The following is a 23,721-nucleotide window of genomic DNA, read 5'->3' as shown; positions in this document are numbered from 1 at the left end:
AGTGTCTCTTAAAGCTTTAGAAAAAGCAAAGCACATGGTCACACAGCCTTTAGTAACTCTCTGTCCGTATTAACTCAGGTTTCATCCAGGCTAGGGCTTTTTCAAAGTTACTGAATTAACTTCAGTAGTTAGTGCGCAGCATTGGCAAAGACAAGGTGACAGGGGATTTTGCTGCTTATTCATGGAAAAGCTTGCCCGCCTCCCCCTTCCCTCCAGGCTCTTTGTCTTCCATTCATTTTATACTTAGCATAGCAAAAATCATCAAGAGGGCAAGGCTGGGTCTCCCCTTCTAAAAACAGAAAGAATTGCCCTTGCTTAAAAAGAAAATGTGCTGAAAGTTCACAGCCTCTCTAGCTGGTTAGTAATTGTGTATTTTGTTAGGATCTTTTCTTATTCTGTATGCCTTTTTCTTACGCTGCATTGTTCTGGTGCTGGTCAGTCATGCCTGCAAAGCTTGAGTTCAACACTTCGCTGAAACTCATTAATGTCACGGTAGTCCTCTCCACTGTGAACTCTTGCCTCATCAAGAATAAGTAATTCTACATCACTCTGCTTCTTTTGTGTGCTGAGATTTCTCTGGTTTGGAGCAGAAGTAATGTTTTCCTTATAATTTTTTTTTTCCAATCACTTGTGCTCTTCCCTGTTTTCTTATCTTTCTCTAAGTGATTGGATTACATGAATTATATTAGGAGTTTGAAATTCATATTCATCAACTCTTTTGTTTGTTAATCAGTGATACTTGTGAATGCAGAGAGGATCCCATTTTGTTAATGGCGAATGTCTAACATGACTGACACCAGTCACACTGGCTTCCTCTTCCCTGGGAGTAGGTTGCGTGGCTTTTTGACCTGGAAGCCTGCACAATTTTTCTTGTAGATATCTATGCTAATGTATGGTTGCATTAATGAAGGGAAGGTTGATACAATGAGCTTTGGTGATTTGCTTTTAATAGTTTTCCATTTCCTATGCAGAAATGCTTTGGCTGTGAGATATTTCTATTTCACAGCTCCATTGTACTTCAGAAAGAGTGTTCAGCCATTGACCTTATCCTAGGATTTTCATAGGGTGTTTGAAGATAAGATCCAAGATGGTTAACTTAAGGATGCATTTGCAGTGTACTATAGCTGCTGAGGAGTTACCTTTGGATACTCTGTCAAGCTAAAGGACAGTGGTTTCATTATCCCATCCAGATAATGGAGAAAATGTGCAACAGGAGGTGGTAGCATTATTTGCAGATGTTTAGCAAGAGCATAGTGTCAGGTGAGAGGCACTTTAGAAACTAGGGACTGAGTTTGAAAAATTGATAAAAAAGACGTCCGCTTAAGCAGAAGTCTTTTTCCAGTAATTTTGTGGGACTTCTCCCAATCTTTTGTTTTTATTGAGAAAAAGGTGAGTGCATCATGGCTGTAAAACCTTCAAAGTGCTTCTCTTTGCCCATCAGCATTACCTGTGCCTTGCCCAGCTCTGCCCTGCTGTTGTCTTCTCTGTGAGCCCATGTCATGCAAACCTCACCCAATCTCGGTTGTGGAGATGTGACTATGTGAGAGGAAGAGGGATGCACAAAGCTGTTTGTCACCTCTCTGTCTGTGGCATTAAGCTTTTGCTCTCTTACCAGGTCCCCCTGGTGGCTGCATGTAAGTGAACTAACATAGTGAGAAAGACCTGATCCCTTCTGAACTTGGCAAGAAAATTGTTCAGAGGTGGATGTGTGTTTTCCTACTGCTACTGTTTGAGTGCGTCCCTGAAGACATGACTTGAAACCAGTTTGTGCATTTCTCTGAAGCTTTGTCAGGTCTTTTGAGCAGGATTGCCTTCAACAGTAGTAGTGGATGTAGAGCAATCAAGGAGGATGAGGATGGACATCTGATGTCACCTGCCTGCCATCCAGCAGTGCTGCTAAATCCTCCTGTCCTGGGTTTGGACGATACATTGCACAAAGTCCTGACTGGCTGATTAGATACAAGCATCATGATAATTAAACAAGTAGAAAATAAATAAAGTATCACCACCTGCATAGCATGAGTATGAAGACGTAGGATAGCTCTATCTTGCGTGCAACTGGGACAGTCTTTCCCACTAGTATTTGGATGCATTCATTACTGAATGTAGTTACTGCTGGGAAAGTACTCTGCCAGTTTGGGAAGACACGCAGGCCCCAGCAATTTAGTGTGCTGTCTGTCAGCAGCAGCACAGGGTTTGTTGTAGCTAACCAGGTCCAACCAGGGCGGATTTGTAGACCCTGCCCTTTCTCTCTTGCTCTTTTTGAGCCAGAACGGGATTTGGCTCCTGACCTTATTTGACCCTGCAGCTACAGCAGCTCATATCATGCCCTTGGATGTTTCAGAGGAACTCCGTAAGCACACGGCTGTTGACATCATTATTTGGCCAACGCTCACATTTTTCCAGGTGTGTCTTCCTGGTTACAAAGGTTGAATTTCAAGGTACGTTCCCACATGATGACAATATATCATCTCTCCTAATTGTATCTCTTCTAAAAGGGCATTTGTTTGTCCTGCTGTTTTTAATCGTTATGTATGCTTAATGCCTGATCGGTCAGTAGTACACAGGATGATTCACATTCCCAAACTCACTTGACTCTGAGAATCTAAATCTGTTATCCTTCCAGAGAAGGGAACATATTAGAAACTGTTGACTTTTGTATCAGAGAACAGAGGTGAATAAAAATGATAGGAGAATTGTAAATTCCTTCTGTATGCTTCCTAACACTCCTGATCAGAGACAATAAGAGATCAGGCTCATTATTCTAATTGCTTTGCGATAAGAATGCATTCTTGTCTTCGTATAAATAGCCATTGCTGCTGTTGCAGCAGTGCGGATTTGTGGCAGCTGAGAATGCAGCCTCAATGCAAACACTGTGCTTTCCTCCTGTGGCATACTTTTGGAAACAAATGTATTTTCTTGGATTAGAACTGGTTGTGACTTTGAAAGCTGCTGAACTGCTTCAGTTTCAGTGGAAGTCACTAGAAGTTAAATCCTTTGTGGGGTTCAAGCTCATGAAAGTATTGAGGCTTGTGCAGCAGCTTAACTATTTGAACAGAGCTTAGATGCCTACATAGATCCTGAGAGGCATGCTTTCCAAATCAGGGCCTAATTCATGCCTCTCCTTTAAATCTGATTTGGGATAAAATATTAAGTAGTGCAGGAAAAAAATCTCATTCCAGCAATTCCCATCTGGTCAAAAAACCCCACCCCAACCCAACTGTTTAATGATGTTGTGGGCCTTCGCTGCTGTTGCAGGAGCCAAAGACAAGCAGGAGGCACACAGAGTTATCAGAGTTAGTACCAAACTTGAAGGTGCTTTATCAGATTATGAATAAGGTGAATGATAAACTAGGGTTCAGAAGCTGGCTTTATGTGGACTGCTTAATAAGAAGAATTCCCTGGTAGCTTTCTCCTCATCTATCAAAGTTAAGGTTTTTTTACTCTTAGAATAGATTATTTATAGATGTTTCAGTGGAGGTAGGGGTAGAGGACCATTACTCTATTCCGTTATTTAAAGAAAAATAAATAGCCCTGAAAGCAGGTATTAAATTTTTACATTATAGATTAGGTAATATAGTAAAAATAAACTGTACAGTAAATGTAGAGACAAAATTGAGTAGTAAATTCTTACTACAAGGTGCCTTCCTTCTTCGCTTGTAAATTACTTAATTTCCTGCATTGGACATGTCGCTCCCATTCCCGCATCCACCTTGCGTTAAGAATCAAAGTGAAAACCATCAGCTGCAGCAGTCTATCATTTTGTGTTTCCAGTGGAGATAATTTAAGTATAACACAGTGACATTGAATATTGATAGAAAGATGACAGGCCGTGATTAAAGTTTTGTGCTGGGTAAAATAAATGGCTGGAGGATTGAAGAGAAAATGACAAAAATATTGTTCGGTATTGTGTGGTATCTTGTTTTTTAATAACACTAATCAAATGTCCATTATTGGTTTTAAGCACTAGAAAAATTGTTCTTCTTCCTTGTTTTGAACAGGCCTTTCGGGAAAGAAAAAGCAGACATAAAATACGTACGTTTTACTGAAAATACAAGGTGGTAGTTCTGTCCTTAAGATGCTGATATCAGCGCTTTTTTTCTTATGGCAAGGGAAGGATACCATGATTCTTAGCAGATTGTTTTTAGATTTCTGTTTAGATTCTAATCATTCAGTATCCAGGATGCCATAGATAATGTTTTACTAAGTGGAGGGAGAATTTGTGGATAATAAGTGTAGCTGATAGGCTTAATTTTTTTAAAACATGTAGCAGAAAATACTGTCAGGTGCTTATGTTCTTCTGTTTACTGAGATCACTGTGAGTGGCCATGTATTTTCACATGAATATTATTTCTTACTTGTTGTTATGAGCCCCTTTCTGTGAAAAATTCTGAATGTCTTAATGGGAAGGAGTTTAAGAAATGTTTTGTGAAGTCAGTTCAAATTAATAGCATTTGAAAGGTCTGAGAAAATTCCTTAGGAATCTTAAAAATCCATCCATCATAATAGAATGCATTTATCCATTTTTTCTTAATTATACAATTTATAGAATTGGTGGTGTAACCTCATTATGCATATATACAAAAGGCCCCAAACTGATTTAAAATATTAATGTGAGAATGTAATGACTCTTCATGTGAGAAATATTTTGGTTTTTCTTTGTGGTGGGGGAGTGGGATTTACGGGAGAGGTTACAACTTATGTCTGGTTCATCACTTTGTTAACAATACAGTTATTGCTGTAAAACATAATGCTTCATTAAAGCAAAACTTATGGAACTAGAGAGAAAAATGAAATTCTGGAAGCAGATCAGATATGCTGGTCCCGCTTGCAGTTGGTCCTGGGCAGTGGTTTGCTTCCAGCCCCCCCTCCTAATGCATGGTTTGTCTTGCTTTCTGCACTAAAGGCTGTATTCTCAATAATGTATTTCAGCTGCTGATAGAAATCATTCAGCTATAAATCCAAAGTAGGGAACTGCCTACACTCGCAGCTCCCCTTTGTTTACCCTGCTTTGACAATTTGGTATGCACATTTGAAAACTCCGTCCCTCATTTTGTAGCACTGTGAAATATGTAGTAGTTACATGGCACGTTGATTTTGCTTCAATGTCACTCCCATTATGTTAAAAGGGAAGTATTTATATGAGTTAAAAAGGCTTATTTCCTTCAAATATGTACATCTTCACATCCATCTTCACATACTATAAAGCTCTCCACACAAGGATAAAACAATACAATTAGAATTGTTTACAAATAGAACATAATTGTGAGTGAACGGCTGCGTGGTCCTTAGTTGCTGACTGGGGTTAAACCACGACAATAATATATATAAACATAATGTGTAATTTAGATGTTCTCAGCTAGTTAATTCTATAGTGCAGCATACGCTTATTCTGTGTACGGTCTTTCATAGGATCTTCGTCTAAAGACGCTACCTGGAGCTACCATAAGTAATAAAATGGCAGTGTTACCTGCTAGGTAATAGCAGGGAGTGGGGGGAGAAATTAGAGACAGAAAGAAAAGAGTTAAGTTTTCAACTGTAAGGAGTATAAAGACCTGTGGAGGTTGTCCCTGCGGCCAGAGCCGCAGGAATATGCTGTCCCTGGAGTGAAAGTTCAGACGGGCAAGGAGAGGTGTGGAAGAAGCAAGGTCCGTGCAGCAGGCAGCAGCAGTCTGAAGGAGGTTGTGCAGCCTTTGAGTGGTTGCATTCCAGCGTGGCATTTTTCCGTCCAAAGTGGTTTTGTTAGACTTCAGTTCCATTCTGTAAGTATTTTTTTATACTGTGCCTAGGGCGTCTACAGCGTTAAGTATCTCAGACGAGCTATTTGGGGTTCTCCACTGGGACTCGTCTGAAATTTGGCGGATGTGGGCAAGGAGGGGCTTGAACTCTTGCTCTTCTTTTTGCTCGCAAAACCAAGAAGTGCTAGCTTCTAATCCCAACACAATTGAAAAGACTGTGGTGGGTGTTCCCTAGCAATATCATAGAGGTTAGATCACTCGACAAAGACACAGGAGACCTGGCTCCGGGTACTCTGCCTGCTGCACCTCTGGGTATACTCTGCCCTGCTACGTCCCTGGGTAGAGGAGAGGATGATGCCATAGCCACCACATTGAGGGCTGGGCTGGGGGCTCTGCTCACCTCTCCCCTCAAATCTGTCCCTTTCTGCACATTCATTTCTGCTACTGAGCTGCTGTAGAAAGCAGAGCCACTGCTACCACCCATTCTTCCAGCTGTGTGAAAGTAGCATCCACATCTCTGTGTTGCACTATTGTGTCCTGTCTGGGTGTGCTGGATGTCTTTTGGATAGGACTGTTGTGCAGAGGACTCATCTGTGGCTCATAAGGTTTAGATATTAGAAAAGTCAGCCCAGAGCAAAATTTTTAGGTGTTGAAGAAGTAGGAGTCTAGGAGTTAGATGGGGATTGTGAGGATTGCTTTCTTGGGCTCTTGTGTTCTGGTCCAGAGTATTCTCCAGTAGGTCAAACATCACATTTAAAGAGGGTCAACTACTTGTTGTTTTCTAGATATTATTGTATGTTTTGTAAGGGAGGAGGCACGGTCAGAGAAGCAAATTGCTTGTGCCAGAGAAAAGTACTGTAAGCTTCAGACTTTGCCTTGGAGTTCTAGCTAGTCTCCAAGGTAGGTGTTGGAGCAGGTTGTCATCTCACAGGGGAGTGTGGAGTCTCCTGACCCTCTGGGAGTGAGTCTTGTTTTTACAGGGAGAAGTGCAATAACAGTGCTGATCAGCCAAGAAGTGTTGTCGGTGAGCTCTGAAGGGAGTAGGAAGAATGTCTCACGCACTGGGGGACAACCACGTGATTGGAACAATATGAAGTCAATTCATGAGATTTTGAGCTCCCGAGGAGATTGTAGAGAAGAGACACAATGCAAGGAATTGAATTGTGAAATTGAGGTTGTATGAAGGGGTTTATAGGATTAGGGAGACTTGCAAGAAAAAGCCAAAAGGTTTTGATTTCAGATGTTTAGAAAAGGTGACTTTCTAGTGCGCATGCCAAGGAAAAGAAAAAGTTTTGCTGTTCGGGCCTGCACCTTCTTTCTTCTCTCTTTTGTGTTCCTCAGCTGAGAGCCATGATCTGATGAGCCCCAGCTGTATCTTCTCCATTGTTAGTCTGCTGTTGCACACTAGCCAGATGGGGAGAACAGGGTTATTTATGTGCCTCCCTCTCCTTAGAGCCTCATGTGACCCACTGATAGGAACATGGTAGTCCTTGGTTTGTTCAACAGATTGGTTGTAGGCATCTTAAAATATAACAGCTATGGTTAAAGATCAAGAACTGATCAGGCTGGAAACCTTTGTTTATAAAGGAGAGAAGCAAAACATATTCCTGAAGTAGTAAATACTTCTTAAATATAAGAAGGGTTATTAATGCATGACTGTGAATTAATATGATAAATCAGAGGGGTGAATTTCTGCTAATAGTAAAGCAATATGGTTGCGTGCCTTCTTCTAAGTATTGTTACTGAATACTTTCTTTTACTTGCCTCCTTTGTTCACTGCATGGCTGTTGCCTTAAGAAAAGACAACAAAGAAGTAACTAAATGTAGAGTAAGAAGAGCTAGTTCCTTCCCTGGGGTGCAAAATATAAATAGAAGTGAGTGACCAAAATACAGAGAAACTTTCCCTAGCTTGTACAATAGATCAACAAAGAATGGGGATATACAGCAAAGTCTTTTGATTCACATTGCCTTTTTCTGCAAGCCTCAAAACTTTCCAATCATTTTAATTGTTGTAATGAAAATTCCTGTTGTCTCTGCCAGACTATTTTGCATTTCATTTGCTTTCTTGTCAGAGAAAACTGCTGTTAGGGTCAGTGAATGCAGTGTTAACACGTGTGCCAGGTACTGGGAAAAGGTAAGTACACGCTTTCCTGAAATCTGCACCTTAGTGTGGCTCACCTAGTAGAAGGAAGTTGTCTAGAGTATTTCTTCTTAGTGATGGTTAATGTCCCCTCATAAATTAGCTTTTGTTTATGCAGTTTCTAAATAAATGTCTTACTATGTAGCCTTTTAGCTTCAGTCTCACTCTCTTGGCTTTCAAGATGTGGCTTCTTACAAGGATTTACCTTAAAATAAGCAACATCTTGTATCAAAACAGTGTTGACCTCAGGGTGTTATAAACCACTTTTAACAATTCATTCACTAAGGGGCATTCCTAAAAACTGGGGATGATGAGATTTACAAGTAGTGACATCTCCCTGTGTTGATTTGATTTCCTTTGGAGGAGATTTTGGGGGACTTTGTTTTGTTTTGGTTTTTTTTTAAATGGGGTTTAATATAAAATCTTTTGGCTATTTTTACACAGGCATGTTTTCATTTAGGCTATAGTGTCAGGAACTGAATGTGCCTTTTTTGTATGTATGCAGAGCCCTCAATAGGAAAGTTGTGTTCTTGTAGTTCCAGTTAGCACTATAAATAGCTTTAGAATAATGTTGTGCTGAGAGCCACATAGAGAGTTCCCATTGGTAGCTCTGGGAATCTTGCGAAAAGACAGAGGAGCAATGTTCTTTGGACTTCAAGGAAGGGAGAGAGAATCCTTGCTGGATATGCCTCTCAACGTGCATTTCACCCAACGTTATGTGTAGATTGAAGGTATCCTCTAGTTTCCTTGTACCCTCTGGTCTCCGGTGTTGTTTCCTAGAAAATTACTTGAGACTTGGTAAAGGCATCTGCAATTACAATTTCAATTGCCACTTTATGAAGAGAACTCAAGGATAAACCTCTCTGTTCCACATTCATTTCTTCCTGTCCATAAACGGGTCTGTTTCTCTGACAGCTCTTTCATCATAATCAACTTGACCTAATCCAGAATTCTCCCTGCTGCGTCCTTTGTGTTGCTGTGGATGTCTGAGCCATTCTTCAAGTCAAATTAGGTCTGCTCTTGTAGGCTCTTTCTGTGTAGTATCCTTGAGATAAGACCTGTCCCAGCTATCCATCCAGCTAAAAAATTACTTGAGTCTTACATCTCACTTGCTTCAACATCCATTTCCCTGGCCGTGACTTGACAAAAGCAGTCTTGCCCTACTCTCATCCATTCAAAGTGCTGTTGCCACTGCGATGACTGTTCTTTCTCTCTCTCTTCTTCTTCCTCCTCTTCCTCTTCCTCTTCCTCTTCCTCTTCCTCTTCCTCTTCCTCTTCTATTTTTTCTTCTATTTTTTCTTCTATTTTTTCTTCTATTTTTTCTTCTATTTTTTTCTTCTATTTTTTTCTTCTATTTTTTTCTTCTATTTTTTTCTTCTATTTTTTTCTTCTATTTTTTTCTTCTATTTTTTTCTTCTATTTTTTTCTGAACATTTAACTTTGTTTGCTTTTCTCCATTGGTTCCCTCTGTCCTGTCACATTAAATGTAACTACTACATAACTACTACTACTACTACTACAGTGTCAAGGCTGCTCACAACCTTTTACCACCTAGGCAGACTTTTTATTTTCTCTTTTTTTTTTTTTTTTTTTTTTTTGAAAACATCAAAAGACTGACTTCCATCTGCAGATGTTAAACTACATTGGTATCAATCACTTGCCTAGTGTGTTTTTATATGAGCATCTTTTGCCTTTCTTGGATGATTCCTTTATGAAGACAGGGAGATCTTGGATATCCACTGACCTGTTTCATTGGCCTCCTGCAAGTCCTTAAAATGCTCATTCACTGTGATACCTCAGTGTGCTTGACAGTGATTAGACTAATAACTTACTGATGTAACTAATTAAACTATTCTACTGTATCTAACATGCCATGTTCAGTCCACTGTTGTCTCAGTGTTTCTTTGAACATCCTTGTCTGTGTCCTAGCTCTTGTTGCTTGTTTTAAACTTAAAAATTCTTTCTGAGAAAAGGACCATCGTTGTAATCCATTTGGTGTTTGTACAAAGCCTGGCACTTTGGACTCGTGAGCGCTCTGGTGCTTGGAAATTTGCAATCAGTAGGTGATTAAGGTATGCTTTGTTGTTGCTGGTTCCATATAAATGGTTGATGGGTTGTGATTTGTTGTGGATTCCAGCAAATTGTTCCTAGCACCTCCATTGAACTTGCCACATATGCCACTTTGATAGTAATGTACAAACAGGTGTGTAACACCTAGAGGTTGATACATCATAAAATATTTATAAGTATAGCAATAATAGAAAATGTGATCCAATCTCGATCCATCATTTTGAAAAGTTGCATGCCTGAAAACACTCACTGTGTTCAGTACAGGCATCCACATAATTTTGGCTTCATGGAGACTGCAAATACACTTTTAGTGTGGATTGAACATAATTAAACCAAACTGTGAAATTCAGTTGAGCTTGATTTTACACCTGATGTAAAAGCTAAAGATTTTTGCATGTTGGGGACAAGATAATTTTTAATAATAATTTGGTATCTGCTTCTGTGTCAGATACTTGCAGCTTTCAAGTAATTTTCATTCAAAAAGTGTGTTTGAAAAATGCTTCTAGGCACTAAATTTCAAAATACAGACTGAAAGAGTTAAAGTCCTTGGGCTTAGGTATGTTCAGAGTACCCAAGTATACATGCGTTCGCTGATTTCAGTTGAAAAGTTCAGCGTAACATCTTAGTATCTTAGTTCAAGCTGTATCAGAGTTTTACAGATATAATGATAAAACAAAGACATCCTTAAAATAAAAGTAAGCTATTACCAGTTTGTTCAGTAATTGCTCATTACTAAAATGGGTGTAAAAGTTAGACACAATCAAAAGCATGTTGACTGATGAGCTGAGTTGTGGCCAAATAACTGCAGCCTAGGCACTGTTACGCTGTATTTTTATATATGCTGTTCATCATCTCCACTGTGAATGCTACATACATCACTATATCTGCTGTAGTTTTGTCAATAGAGCTCTTCATTAAATTGAATAGCCAAAACAAGCTATCCACTGGAAATTATGATTTAGGTCTCTAGTGTATTTTCTGAGCCTTTAATAATAAGCCGTATATAGCTGCAAACAAACTTTTTCAAAAAGCAAGCAAATGGGCTTACATATATCTGCAGGGAAGTGTTTTGACCATGATGATGTGACTGACAAGCAGAGAAACGGTGGGGGTTATTTTATTTTTCTGGCTTGGTAAGTGCAATACTACCTAGATGGAACACAAGTGTAATCCAGTGAAGACTTTTCCCGTTTCTAATTAGTGATAATCTGAACTCCTTGGGGGAGACCAATTTGTGGACCTCATGCTGCATTCTGCCTTCAGTAAACACATATACTGACGCTAAGCACAGATGAAATAGCTCACCTTCTGGAGCTTAATTTTGCTCTCAGTCTCAAAATACTGCTGTGTGAATTTTACAGCTTGGCATCTTGTAGAGTTAAAAACGTACCTTTGTTAGATTAATGAATTCATTGTGAGCAGAGCAGCTCCTTTATCCTTCATTTAGAATAAAAGATAAGCTGGTATTTAATTTAGTCAGAAAAGTTAAAATCAGTTATTTTCCTTCTTTTAGTCATTTATAATTGCTTCTGATTATACAGTAAATGATATAATTTGAAAAGCATTGTGAAAAAAATATTGCGGTTATAGATATTAGCATTCAAATCTGGAAGTGTGTATTGTCATGGGAATCGGCACTTCTGAGTCCCATCCCAGGCTCTGCCACTGATCTGCTATATTCTAGCAGGCAACCTAATCTTTTGATTCCTCAGGGACAACATGTATTAAATGGAGATGTGACCGCATCTCTTACAAGCAGTGTGATGTTAGTATTCAGTGTCTTGTTCTGAAAAACTGTCTATGCCTAGAATTCCCATTTACTTCAGGTGAAAATATCTATTGGATGGATCTCAGGAGCAGTATTTGTAACATACGTGGACATCTCTGAGAGATGATCAGTGGATTAAAACTATGAAGAAGTCTGATATTTTGAATTTCCTAATAGTTTGGTGTTTTTTTTTTTTTGTTGGATAACAAAGTAGAAAAAAACCAAAGCACATTAGTGAGAGATAAGGACAACCCTCAAAAGTATAAGACCAAAGGAAAGGAAGAGTATTATAGTTTAATCTGATTCACCAGACTTGAAGCAAGCACATTTCAGTGTAACAAGAAATTTAGTGTACCTATTTTCCAAAAATTAGAGCTGATTGAATGCAGTAAATAGTGTGATTGTTCATACGTGATCTTCTACATCAAATTCAGGAAAACCACATGACTGCTTTTAGGGTGGCAGGCGTGTATATTCAGTAGCATGAAGGAAGATCTGGTTGTGATTGCAAGACTCCTGGACTTGCGTCTGATGGAGAAGGTCATGTGTAGCCAGTGTACGCCATACAGTTGGAAGCAACATCTTAGCACAAAGGTTTTTTTTATGGCATCAGCTTTGTAATAGGGCCATAATTTTACTGCTTTTCAATTTGAAATAGCTTGTGTTATCTCTATGGAAGTATTTGAGCTGCTGCTGTTTTTCCGTTGTTCTGATTTTCCTATCTAATAATAATCGGTCACCCCAAAAGTTACTTGAAATAGCAACTATTCTCTCTGAAATGCAAGTTTTTTTTCTTTTGGCTTTTATTTCAGCTGTGGGAGCCAGCTGCTCCAAAGAGTGTGGGAAGCTGACTTGGAAGCCTGTCAGCTGTTGATCCGAGGGTTTCAACTGAAAGAAACCAGTTGCTGTGTTTTTGAGGAAGAGGACAACCAAATGGATGAGCTGGAGATGACTGCTGATGGCCCATCTGATTCTGAAAAAAGAAGAGAAGGTCACTTGCCAAAGGGCACAGAGCGGAGCACTGTTCCCTGCTCCAAACACAGCGAGCTAAAAGAGGTATCTGAAATATTCTACAGCCACATCTCAAGCAATACTGCTGGTTTTCCTTTTGAGAGGAGTTGAATCTGGGTGACGGGTCAGCAGGGCAGGTTAAGTATGAACTTAACATCTGGCCTCCAATCCGGGACAGGAAAAAAATCATTTATTAGCTTCTCAGAAGCTCTTCAACCCTTTTTTCTTTCACCATCAGTCTTTTTAAAATGTGGAAATTATTCAAGCAATAAATACAGAATGTACATCAGGATTTAAAGGGAAAATTAGTAAGTATTTAACACAATTTATCAGCTGTTCCTCATCTCACTGATGAGTTTCACTCTGAGTTAATTGTGCTGACTTTTTAGCCTGGATCTATGTTAGCTGAAGTGGGGAGAGAGTAAGTTTTCCTCCCCTAGTGAAATGGTCAAAGGCTTCCTAGCTCGGATGCCGGTAGGCTTCCAGCATCCAACAAATATTAAAATGAGGAAAAAATTCATGAGCCTTGAAAGGTTTGACAAATTTCTTTTTAATTTTTCGTGTTCTGCTCTGGAATGCCATCCTTGCTTGAAAAAAGTACAGCTACCTCATAATCCTTTAACTGCGCTGCCGAGGTAAACAAGTTGTTAAAAAGCTTCATCACCCAACAGCACTACTGTGACAAAAAGACCCTCCAACATGAGTTGTCAGTTCTATTACCTTGGAATTTGGTTGACAAAAATTAAAAGTGTGCCTAATTGTACCTGATGTTAAGAGCCATTGAACTGTGCGTTAGCTTGAAAGCTGATGCCTAATTCTGCATTTATACAGGCTGAGACTTAGTGGAAGGCAGGCCCTTACCTTACTGTAAAATCTCCTCTTTGTTAGTAAAATTCTGATTTTAAGTTGGGCTCCAATAGTACTTGCAGCCTTTCCTAGAACTGACTCCACACAGAAAGCGTTTTTATTGCCAATCGTCAGCTATGGCTTTGACCCCCCACTCCCTCCTTACTGTATTCCTGATGAGTCCGCTGAAGTAATACGAGGGATTCTGTTGGTTATGGAAAGCTATGCTCCCCTTTTAAAAGTGCAGTTGAGGGTTTGGGGTTTTATGACTGTTTCTGTAGCACTCTTGAGAGTTGTGCTGTAGATGATCACCTATTTCACCCCTGAAGTCCAGATCGTTTCCCTGGAAATCAGCGTTGCTATCCTGGACTGACACACAGGCGGCTGAAGTGAGGTGACTTCTGGTTCTGGGGAGAGGAGCGGGACTGGAGAGGGACAGGTTCCCTGTATGTTTAATGGAAGAGGAAAGCATATTTGCAGTGCTTCCATTAAGCTCCTCCTTTTGAACTTGCTTTTTGATAATTTCCTCTCTGTTTCCATCAACCATAGTGGGAACTTAAGGAGACTAACCCCCTAACTTCAGCTCTTCATCCAGGTGCTTAAACTTTGTGGTATAAATGCCTTTGCCTGGGATCTGGCCTATCCTGGTATCCTGAATAAACTCCATTTTGAGAATGTGCCAAAATCAATTCAGAAGCTGATGTGTAAATATCAACGTGAAAATACACATCAGTGAAGGACCTGTGGAGGGATGTATTCCTGCATCTATTCCCACAGTGCTCCTAGGACTGACAAACTTGAAAGAAAAAAAGAAGCAGTTTTGTTAGTATAAGAACATTTATTCATTTTCCAACTTTTAGGAGTTGAGCAACACAGCAGCATTTTATCATGGTTTACTCGACAAGCCTTCTTCTGCTTCAGTGCTGCCTGCCGCTTTGACCATTGGGGCAAAATTACACATCGGTGATGACCTCAACCCATTGCAACCATAAAAAAACCCAACATATAGAATCTGTTCTGGTTCTGCTTGCTTTTATAATTTTGGAAGCTGGGATTTTTTTTCCCTTGTTGTGGGGCGTAGAAGTTTTACCCAAACAAGTACATTTTAGGTAGTGAAGCCAGTAGGAGTGACAGGCAGTATCTAAACTTTTAGAGAAGAGCTATAGCATAACATTCCCTAACATCTCCTAGTAGTTCATCACAAGGCAGAATATAAAACCAAACAAAAAACCTGACACACCACTTACAAATCATGCTAACTTCCAGTTTTGAACATGTTGAAGTGCAAGGGAGAATGTCTTGATTTGTAAATGGACTTAGTTGAAAGACAAACCACTTCTGTAGCATTTAAGTGCTCTGTTATATGCCATTGTATTTTTTCTTATTTAAAAATGATTTAATGTTTGTGGAAAAAAAATAATAGTGGTGTGACTTCTAGTCTCTAAATTTAGCCATTCGTATGACTTTCATGGAAAAACTTACTGTTGTTCATTAGTAGTGAACCTTTTTGTAGCCACTTATCAGCAAGTGGGGATACCTAATAGAGAAGCATGTATTTGTCAAAATACTTGGTTTGATATTATTTAACAAGGCTGTGGTGTCCCTGTGAGAGGAGTAGCTTGATGTGGTTGCTGTGTTTCTAGAATGACTATTCTCTTCAACCGTGTCACCTCTGTTCCCCATTGGGGAATTTCAGGAGCGTGCTGTTGGTCACTGAAGCAGAAGGAAAGAGTGGTGTTCTTTGTATTTAGAGGTTACTGAATTATTTGCTTTGAAACAGGATAGCAAAGGGTAATAACAGCATATGTGCATGTATACCTTGGAAGGTATATTTCATTCCCACGTGATTGATTTACTTTGTGGTGAAATGCTATAAATGAAGCTCTCCAGTTATTTATCATGTCATATCTGGCTAAGTATTACTGTGGAGTGGATATTGGTTTTGTTGATGTATACTATAAATACGGTTTTCTTGCATATAACTGTGTCTTACTGTATAGGTTTCATTAGAAAACAAAGAAACAAATAAGAAACATAACAATAATATGAAGAGCAAAATAGACAAATGGAAAGAACCCTTCACTTAGATCCTCAGATACTGCTTTGCAGAGGGGCTGTTTTTCATTTTTAATTAAATATCCTCACTAGATCATAAAATATGACATGTTCTGGTATAAAATACGTAAAGTATAAATTCTTTGAAAGTTCAGATATTTTACCATTGTGTGTGAGCACAGGTTTATTAACTGTCAACAGTTATTTTATAGTCTTCATAACTGTGTTTTCTAAGACAGTACAGATTATTTTTTTTTTCCCCTGGTTTGTCTATGTGGTCGACTGTGGCATCCCAAAATAATCTGGTAAATCAGGTTTCCTTTATAACACTGACTGCTAACCAGGGAAGACAATCACATGCTTTGGCAGCTCAGCTTGTTGAAACATCATTACCAATTTTGTGGACAAAACTAAATAAAGTGAGGCCAGCAAAAATCATCCTGTGGAACACTGAGTTACTTAAAATTTAAGATGTACTCCTTTCAATTACAGATAACTCATTGGATTATAGTATTTTACAAAAATGCTGAAGCAAAATTATAGACAGTATTACTAGCCTCAGTCATGTGAAAGTCAGCTTATTGTCTAATGTATTTAATATAGATTCTTGAATTTTCATGTAAGCCTGTACTCTCCAGCTGGTAGCTATTGTGATGAAATTAGGGTGCCCCATCATTGCAGTTACAGTTTGTCTTTTTGTGACTAACTGAGCTTGATTTTCTCCCAGGTCTCTGAGGAATTAAAGTTGGGTTCTAGTTTTCATCCCAGAAATGTTCCATACTTTTAAACTGACTGCAAGTTTTTTGCCCAGGTGACATGTGAGTGAGGCGGAAGGTGCTATGATGATTATTGCATAGTTAGATACATATCTGGGTGATTGCTAACATACACAATAGTAACATTTCATTTCTCTTCAGACATTAACGCCTGCTTGTTCCACTCCTTATGATATCTTGCTTTATTTTTTGCTTGTTGGTAATGTATGCTTAAGCAAAACCTTTTTATAACACCAGAAACACCGATGATAACTAATAAACAGAGAGGTGTGTGTGTGCTGGGACCTCCCTAACACCAAGTATCTTGATGAACATGAGTATGTGTGCACCTGCAGGCTTGAGTTCCTGACCTATCCTTTTTTCTTCTTCTTCTGCTATCTGGCATGCTGTGCAGTGCTCCCTCTTAATCACTATGAAGGAAAGAAACACCTACTAGATTTCAAGAAAATTGAGGTGATTAAAGTTACAAGGTAAAAACCAAAATTCAGTAGTGTTATCTTTTGTAAGTCAGCATTTTTGGTAGTTAGCCCATCAGAATTCTGTGTAGATCATTTCTCACTTTTTTACCATAGAAGAAGCAGAGAGTGGGTGCAAGAGTAAGGACTGCTGTCTTTTCCTCACGTCTGCATACTTCAGTTTTGCCATCTGGGACAATGTTTCGGGGTCTTCAGTAGAGCACTCTGGTGTTGGGTAGATGTTCTATAATTGCAAAGCCTTCATTTGATTCACTTTTTTTAAAGATACTGAATGTTCTAAGTGATACTAAGTGGACAATCATGAAAAAATAATAATTAATATTTAATGTGGTGTCTGTCATTAAAAAGAAGTCATCACAGGATATGACACAACATTTTTCAGAATTTAGTGGTAGCAAGCACCAAGAAAGCCTCTGTCAGCAGGCTGTAACTCATTACCCATTGCACGTTTGCTCCCTGGACCGCAGGCTATCTCAATGCACAGTAAAGGACAAAGCCTTTAGAAAGCTAAATAAACTGTGCATTCATTTGAGTTTTAATTAAACGTTGTATTTGTAGAGCTTCAAAAATAATTTGGAAACTTTAAATTTAATCTTTGTTTTAAATGTCAGCATTAAGCGTCAGTGAAAGTCGGTGTTTGAGTGGGTTTTGTATTAATCCAAGCTGGAAAGGATTTCTGCAGCAACAGGCAGCTGGCTTATATGTAATGATCAGATCATCGTCGTACAGTCACACGCATTGTTGTGCAGTAAGATGCCCCTTAGCTGCGTGTGATATTGTTGTGTAGTATCTACTGATAAAAATGCTAACTCTTTAGCTGGAGATTGTAGCATCTCAGTAAGCTCAATGCTTACGTGTATTTTGCAGTAAAAGTCTAATCAGAAAACTAATATTACAGTTAAAGGAAATCTGAGCAACCTCTTTTCAGATAGATTACTGAAAATAGTACCCAGTAATAATAATGATCTTATGGCAGAGTAATGATTTTGCACTTTATTACATATATATGTACATACCTGTGATACTAAGTATTGTCCTACCAAAGCAATATCCCTATCTCAGTTTATTAAAGAATATCAATACTCTTATGTGTGATAAGTATTAATGATTTTCTAATAATATTAACATTAAATTTCTTTGCTCCTCAGCTAATCAATGAAATGCTGGCTAATTTCTTATAGGCTTTACAGATGAAGCAAGTTTTGAAAGAGGAACCGACTATAGTTAGCACGTGTTACCAATACAAAACATCAGTGGGGTTTCTCATTTCTCCTGCCCAAAATCACTTCCAGGGTTTGTGCCAAAAAAACTTCTGTAGTCTCTTGAATGGTGTATAGATCTGTAAGAACTTAATAGAAAAGTTTCTTTCAATCTATAGTTAGTCCTTCAGTTTTAGAGGCAGTACTCCTTGTGGGTTTTAACTGGGAAGCCAAAGACAGGCTTTAATAAAATGTATTCAAATTTAGCTTTAAATGCTGGGTGGCTGCCACTGCTTCAATATAAATGCAATTGAAATGTTTCATGCGTGTGAAACAAAATGATGTAATAGTTCAGCTTGTATAACTTTTTTATGTGCTATATGGTTTTTATAAGTTCCATTGAAATCTTACTGTTTGTATAGCATGTATCTACCGTATACTTAATAATTTATCTCTAACAGGTTATGGAAGACATTTCATTTGGAGCGGAGGGTCATTTATCTGAGGTAAGTGTTTTCTAGGCAATATAAAATGGTGATACTGTACAGACTTTTCTGGGTCTCCATTAGAACTAATGACACTTGTTTTTGTAGTATTACCTTTGGGTAAAAATTGCTAGAGAGTGTGTGAGCACTTAGAAAAGGCACAAAGGCACAACTGGAGCGAGCCTGTTCTTTTTTTTTTTTTTTTTTTTTTTTTTTTTTTTTTTTTTTTCCCATTGAAGATAATGGCAAAATTGCTGTGTATTTCAGGGAGTTTATAGTTAAATCCTGTGCTAGTGCTTTTAATACATACCGACAACAGGATGAGTATATTAGGGAAAAGTAGGACCAATAATACTTAGCCAACCTCACTGTAATACTGTAATGATGTTTAGGAATGGAACAAAATCATGATGCTTTACTTGTTTCCTTGTGTACCACTAAAAATACCTTTGAATTTACTTTTGAAGTATAAAAGCATATTGCAGCAGAATACAGGGTAGTAGGAATTTCACCTGACTAAAAATACTGGGTGTTTGTCATTTCACACTATTTTCATAAATAAAAAGATGTTGGATCCTAGTCTATATAATTAAGAAAGTCTAGAATAATTGAGTAACATGAGATGCATTTCCTATGAGAGTAAATGATGAGAAAAACCTGCTTACATACAATAATCTGTCTATGTACAAACTAAGAGCTTAGGTAATATATGTGTAAGGAGAGTTATACTGGTTCGAAGAGCTGTACTGATTCAGTCTGGTCCATTTTTATATGCGTATGCCTTGGGTTGCAACTTACATATTGAGGAAATTTAGCATCCAGGCATTGTGTCCAGCAAGGAAATTAATTACACGGGTAAGTAACCCCCAGTTCACCTTCCATAATAGCATACATGCCACCTGTCAAGTACAAATGACAAGTGCTCAGCCAAGCAAATATTGAATAAATAAATTTTAAAAAATTGCAATTTGGGATAACTATTCAGATGAGGCATTTCTTTGGATTCCCACCAATGAATTCAAAGACTGCAGAGCAGCTGGAATGCTCCAGGAAAGATAGTCTACCTGCAAGACCAAACTCAAGATAGTTGACCTTGTGTGCAAGGAGACGGTGACATGAGAGCACGCCTAGGGTGGACTGCTTGGCTGTGTGTGAGTTCAGCATAAATAAAAACAGGAAGCCTTGAGAGTGAAGGTGAACTTTGCAGAAAATGCAAATAGCCTTTATCAGTAAACTTTGCTGTGAATTAAGGCAAAAACCCAGGTGCTTGTGTCCACAGATGACATGAAATAGGGGCAGGTAGTCCCATGGGATAAAAGTAGCAAAAAACCCTGCTGCCAGTAGGGCAAAATACTGAGGGCACATTGGTAGTGATAGCTGCCAAGACAGCAGAATATTTGCTGGAAGCTAAAAATTGCGTATGGTCTGAACCAAAGCAGATGAGAATACAACTGCATGCTCGTGTCCAGCAGTGACCTGCGCTGAAAGCTGTCGTACAGCCCAGCCCTCGACTGAAGAAGTTGCTCTTTTGCTTAACAGGAGATGTGCCCGGAGCATGTGAGTGCGATGTGTGTGCTGGGTTTACAAATGCACCAGAGCTCACAGGCGTAGAGGGCTGCCACTCGAGAAGTATTCGCTAGGAGCTTAATATCTTGGAGTCCTCACAACCAGAGGAACTTGGCCCTTTTGAAGTTTTGAGGGGAAAAAAGTGCATAAAGAGAATAGAGAGCAACAATACAAATAGAGGAAATGGAAATTTGCTAGAAAGCCAGGCTCTACCACACTGCCACAGCTGGATTGATGTTGACTTGTAGACAGCTCTATAAGAGCTCTATGAAACTGTCAGCACCCTGTACCACGTCAAGGCTTTGCCTAAATGTTCCTTTGACGCACTGGTCCCCTAATCCACTCTTGTTGGTCTCCCCGCTGCCTGTTAGTCATTCCAGACTGCTGGATCTTAGTGACTCGGGAGCAGAGATGGGAGTGAACAATACTCAGAACCACCTATAAATGATACCCAGCTATGCTGACTCCTCACACAGCAGGGTGTGGACACTAGAAAACAGTTTGGTGCTTTTGTTTCTTTTCCAAGTCCTGGCCCACTGTGAATTTTTATTGGTAAGTCAGTAAATAGCCTCATCCTCCCACAGCAGGAACTGGAATTGTCCCAGTTTAATTAAATGAGCCAGTGCAGTAGTGTACACTCATTTTAGGAAGTCTGCACTCAGGGAAGGTCTTCAGTCTACTACTAGAGATGAGAATGGGAAGACTGCTGTCACCCAGACCACAGCAGGGTGCTGGAAGGCAATGGAAAGCTCTATTCCTGTGTAGATGCTTTTCCAAGGACACTCCTCCATAGCTGTAATGGAAGATACATGAGGGGAAGAATTGCCAACATTGGGCTGTAATTTTGATGAGTCATTTAACACTCCCATGTGGCGGTGTATCCCTGCGGAGGAGGGAAGGGGATCAGTGCAAGCAAAGGGAATGTGGGCAAAGCATGTGATGGTGGGGAGGAGGTAGGTCACAGTTGCAAAACAGCTGTCTGGAAAGCTTTATGCCTGAATTATTGCATATGAGAAACTGAGGAGAGTGTTGTAGTGCTGCAGTCTCCTAAATATATGTGAACAGGCTGATTGAACAAGCTAGCAATCTGTAAGTGGAAGGCGATAAGGGCAAAAGTAATTGGGAAACAACCTCAATCCCTTTTCTGACAAAAGGCAGATAACCACCTCTGTGAAAGAAGAGCTCACCTTAACAAAACTAGGGAAGCAACAGGTGAGTTTCTGTGGGACAGACTGGGTAGGAGGAGGAATCAGCAGAAGATATTTGGTACCCTCCAAAAGACATCATGTTGATAGTACAGCATCATCTCCTTTTGGTGCAGAAAAGAGCAAACACAGTAACAGACTACATATCTGCCAGCAGCTCTTCAGTGGCCCAAAATAATTTTGAAAAGGAAATGACAAAAATGTTCCTAAGGATAAGCCTAAAAGGGTACTGTACAGTGGAAGAGTGAACCAGCAAGACCACTGAATGCACTAAGCTGTTGTAAACAAAAGATATGCAAAACAGCAAGGGAGTTCAGGGATAAGCTGTACGTAAGGGACAGGTGAAAGAAAGTGGGTGTGTCTTCTAATAAGAAAGGTGAACAAGAAAATAATGAAATGAGAGCAGAGGGCAGAAATATTTTTTGTCCTTATTTTCTTTGCTTTTGGTCTTTCTAAGAATGATAAACTATGTCTATATATGTAGTGCTCTTAGTATTCACTACAAGGTAGCAAGAGACAAACACAGTAAAGGTTCCTAAGGCAAGTGAGATATACTCAAGTCAGGCTAGACTGATGAAATTTCTTCTGAGTGCATAGAGCCAAGAAAAACAATCTCCAAACCATTAACAAGCTTCTTTGAAAACTCCTAGAGGAAGCTTGAAGTCCCAGGGGATCAGTAAAAGGCAGACTTGGTATTTGCCTTTAAAAAGGAGGTAGGCCAGGAGTTTATGTGCCAGTCAACATAATTTCAATTAGTATTAGAATTCCAAATGCTCTTGATAGATTGAAAGAATAGCCTGAAATCAATAAGATGGGATATGTTAAAAGACAGGTGCAAATTACATTTGAGGAAGAAAAAAAAGTCGTATTTACGTATACAGATGGTAAATAGCAGCTAAGATGACAATACTGCAGAAGCAGAATCTACGGTTATAGTGGACTACAAATAGAGTGGGATTCATTACCTTCATCCTCTTGCAAGAAAGGGCAAATGTCATTTGCAGCCTCATTAATGAGAATGTCAGTTGTAAGACAGAAATAATTACTGTGCTTAGCTGAGAATGTCAAAGCCTCCAGAGGACTACGGCACTGGTGTGGGCACCTCACTTTGTAGAAGACAGGAATGCACTGAAGGAAAAGAAGGAAAAGAATAGAAACAAGAGATTTAGAAATCCTGGTCTGGTTGAAAATAAAAGTCTTCGATCACATAAAAAATAATGACAAAGATGACAACTATTAGTTATCATTGTGTGCTATATAAGGGTAAAAAAATGTAGCCATCCCGGTTTGTAGGAAGGGAAGTTTGCAGTAGGAAAACTTGCTCCCTGCAAGGGCAGTTTAGCCCTGGAAGCAGGCTCTGCCCTGCAACCAGAACCACAAAATCCCTGTCAGCTGCTAAGAGCTGTGTAGGCAGACACCAGCTGAGGACAGTCACAGTGGGCTTGATGGCACTGCAAGTCACAGAGCGGGCTTTGGTGGTCCCTGCTTGGTTCCTGGTCAGCCTTCCCATGATGCTGGGATGGTGTTGGTCATGAGTAACAGGCGCTATTTTCAGAGTAAGAGATCAGGCCTGTTTGCAGTGGACACTTTGCCTTCCTCATCTACAATACCTGCCCAGGATGATGCACACAGGGCAGGAAATCTGGGATGCGGAGCAGGGACAAATGCTTCCCCCGCCTCCACTTTGGACGCTTTGTGGCCATGTAGCTCGTTATCTGAGGGCATGTGCACTTAGCCTGCATGTGACTGAAGCATCTGCTCAAGCAGGAGAAATAGATGGATGGTTGCATTTTGTTTCTAGAAATGATTTAAGAGGTGCCCTGGCCTGACATTCTGGAGTTTCAAGTGCTCACAGTTTCCATTAACTTCTGCAAGGGGTGAGGGTAAGCGTGCAGCACTTCAGCCAAAAATAAGTCGCTGTTCTAAACCTTGTGCCATAATGTGAAGTATCTGTCTGCATCGTGGTTGTTATTTATGTTGTTTTAAATTATTTTAACTATTATAGGAGAGAGGATTTAGTACAGGTGAAAGAAATCTGGCTTTGATGTTCAGCAGAAGGTCTTCTAAGGCTTTTATCTTATTGGGGTTATGATATTGCTAGTTGGAAGTAAGGCAACGCCTTTTTACAGAAGTTCCTCTGTAGGAAGAATGAATTTTAAGGATATATCTGGGAATCCTGCTTCTCAGCACAACCACCAAAGACTCTAATAGAGACTCTAATCCCTGATAGACTTAGTTTAATGTAGCTACTACAATACTGATTCTTCTATATAAAATTGCTGAACTAGATCCAAGAGAGCACGGAAGGTGTTTGCACTGGAAAAGCTGATCAAACATTTTCCTTGAGTAATGCTGTCGAAGAGCTGTTGCTCATAGGTGACTAAAA

The 23,721-nt window shown here is 39.4% G+C and overlaps 1 protein-coding gene across 2 annotated transcripts in view; it reads left to right on the top strand.

Annotated features, from left to right (window-relative positions):
* The window catches only part of DISC1 (DISC1 scaffold protein), a 212,524-nt gene that overhangs the window by 168,829 nt on the left and 19,974 nt on the right, over positions 1–23,721 (top strand). For both annotated transcript variants that reach the window (XM_075043282.1, XM_075043284.1), the window contains 2 exons: positions 12,529–12,772; positions 18,541–18,585. In XM_075043282.1, the coding sequence (XP_074899383.1) occupies positions 12,529–12,772; positions 18,541–18,585 (289 nt within the window). The remainder of the gene's footprint in view (positions 1–12,528; positions 12,773–18,540; positions 18,586–23,721) is intronic.

Source organism: Buteo buteo, chromosome 12 (genome assembly GCF_964188355.1).
Source record: "Buteo buteo chromosome 12, bButBut1.hap1.1, whole genome shotgun sequence".
Classification (NCBI taxonomy): domain Eukaryota; kingdom Metazoa; phylum Chordata; class Aves; order Accipitriformes; family Accipitridae; genus Buteo; species Buteo buteo.
The sequence above is the reverse complement of the archived record's forward strand: the minus strand, read 5'-3'. Positions and strand labels throughout refer to the sequence as shown.